This window comes from Buceros rhinoceros, unplaced genomic scaffold (genome assembly GCF_000710305.1).
Source record: "Buceros rhinoceros silvestris isolate BGI_N320 unplaced genomic scaffold, ASM71030v1 scaffold16404, whole genome shotgun sequence".
Taxonomy (NCBI): Eukaryota; Metazoa; Chordata; class Aves; order Bucerotiformes; family Bucerotidae; genus Buceros; species Buceros rhinoceros.
The window spans coordinates 541-2,275 of NW_010410184.1; the positions used below are offsets into that span (position 1 = coordinate 541).

The window sequence follows — 1,735 nt, forward strand, 5'->3', positions numbered from 1 at the left end:
GGAAAGAGGAGACCAACCACCCCCCCAAAAAAAAGGAGAAGTGAACTGCTAAAGCAGTATTCCTGTTTAAAAATCCTGTCCTCTCCACATCCTGACCGGACTGTGAATGTTATCAGATAAATCTTTAGTGAACTAACTAAAGTCAAATCGCAGTTGTCGGAGGATAACTTAAGTGTGGATTGTTCCCTCTTCTCTCCTTACACCTGTAGGCAGTTGGAGATGTATTACAATAATAATCGCCCGGCAGCTGGCACGTGACTTTTGTAGTCTGTACTTTTTCTCATGATTTTATACCATGTAATTCACAGTCAGTTTCCAGAGTTAAGGACGGTTTCTAATGTACTTTATGTTCAGATAATAAGAGAAAAATGGATGAAACAGATGCATCATCAGCCGTGAAAGTGAAACGAGCAGTACAGAAGACTTCAGATTTGATAGTCTTGGGTCTTCCCTGGAAAACCACTGAGCAAGACTTAAAGGAGTATTTCAGTACCTTTGGAGAAGTTCTGATGGTGCAGGTAACATCCCTTTGCAGCTCAGCAGAGGAGGGACGTTAGGTAGAAATCAGTCTCGGACGGAGCCAGCAAAAACACAGATGATCTGAAGCTCTGTGTCTCTTCCTAGGCTGCATTTTGCTGCATGAGCTTTGTAGCTGCGGGCTTGTGTAGGTGCAGAGCGAGGTATCTGGGAGTGGTGGTTCATGCAGGTCAGCCTCATGGGTACAGTGTTTCTAAGGACTTTTTAATTTATATTTCTAATTGTAGCTGAATGCGTGTGAGTGTATATGTGTGTGTGTTAAGGAACGGGAGACTGCCCTGGTGGGAGCGTTTACCAGGCTGATAAAACTCCCCAGCAGAACTTTGCTGCGTTCATTCAGTAATGGGATGCTTTGTGCTAGCAGTGACGTCGGTAGTGTCACTGCCTACACCAGAGGGTTGGCCTGCCACACGCGTGTCCCACATCAGCTGTGGACAGGCAGCACTGCGGGCCTGGCGCTGCTTGGCTAGGCGCTGAGCCTGGCACCTCGATGGCCTGAGCTGGCCTGCCCGGGACGAGGCCTCTCCGACAGCACGAGTCAGAAGACAAACCTGCTTCGGTTTAATTCTGTCCTTGTGTGCGATGTTGTTACCCTCCCCAGAGAGGGACCTCCCCTGGTCCCGGGACACTTGCCTTGTTCCTCCTGTTACTCGTGTGCTTCCGTGTGCCCCTTCGGTGGCCACGCTACTTACAGAGCTGGTCTGGCTGTGCCATCGCAGTGATTTTTGTAGGTAAATACTTACACAGTGGAGATAATCAGAACTTCTAAAAGTCTGCTCTTTTTTTTTTTTTTTGTCTTAGGTTAAGAAGGATATTAAAACCGGCCACTCAAAAGGCTTTGGTTTTGTTCGGTTTACGGATTATGAAACCCAGGTGAAAGTCATGTCTCAGCGGCACATGATAGATGGAAGATGGTGTGACTGTAAACTTCCCAATTCAAAGGTACTTCTGTATTTATCGGTAGTTTTATTGTTCCCAGACACTCAGAAGTGCGCTTCTTAGCAGCAGTGTTAGGTGAGCAGATCATGCTGGATGTGGCTTTTCAGTCTGTGAATGGACAGGATGGGTGAGAGCAGGGAAGGAAAAAAGGAGCAGGAGGGTGAGCAGGAAGTGGACAAGAAGGGATGGGAAAACAGCTGGTTATGTGGGGAGTGAAGTGCAGGTGGAAACCTGAAAGTAATTTGTGTCCAGCAGTAAC

General features: G+C 47.3%; 1 protein-coding gene across 1 annotated transcript in view; it reads left to right on the plus strand.

Annotated features, from left to right (window-relative positions):
- The window catches only part of TARDBP (TAR DNA binding protein), a 5,359-nt gene that overhangs the window by 534 nt on the left and 3,090 nt on the right, over window positions 1-1,735 (plus strand). The window contains exons 2-3 of the mRNA XM_010135523.1: window positions 355-518; window positions 1,339-1,479. Of these exons, the coding sequence (XP_010133825.1) occupies window positions 355-518; window positions 1,339-1,479 (305 nt within the window). The remainder of the gene's footprint in view (window positions 1-354; window positions 519-1,338; window positions 1,480-1,735) is intronic.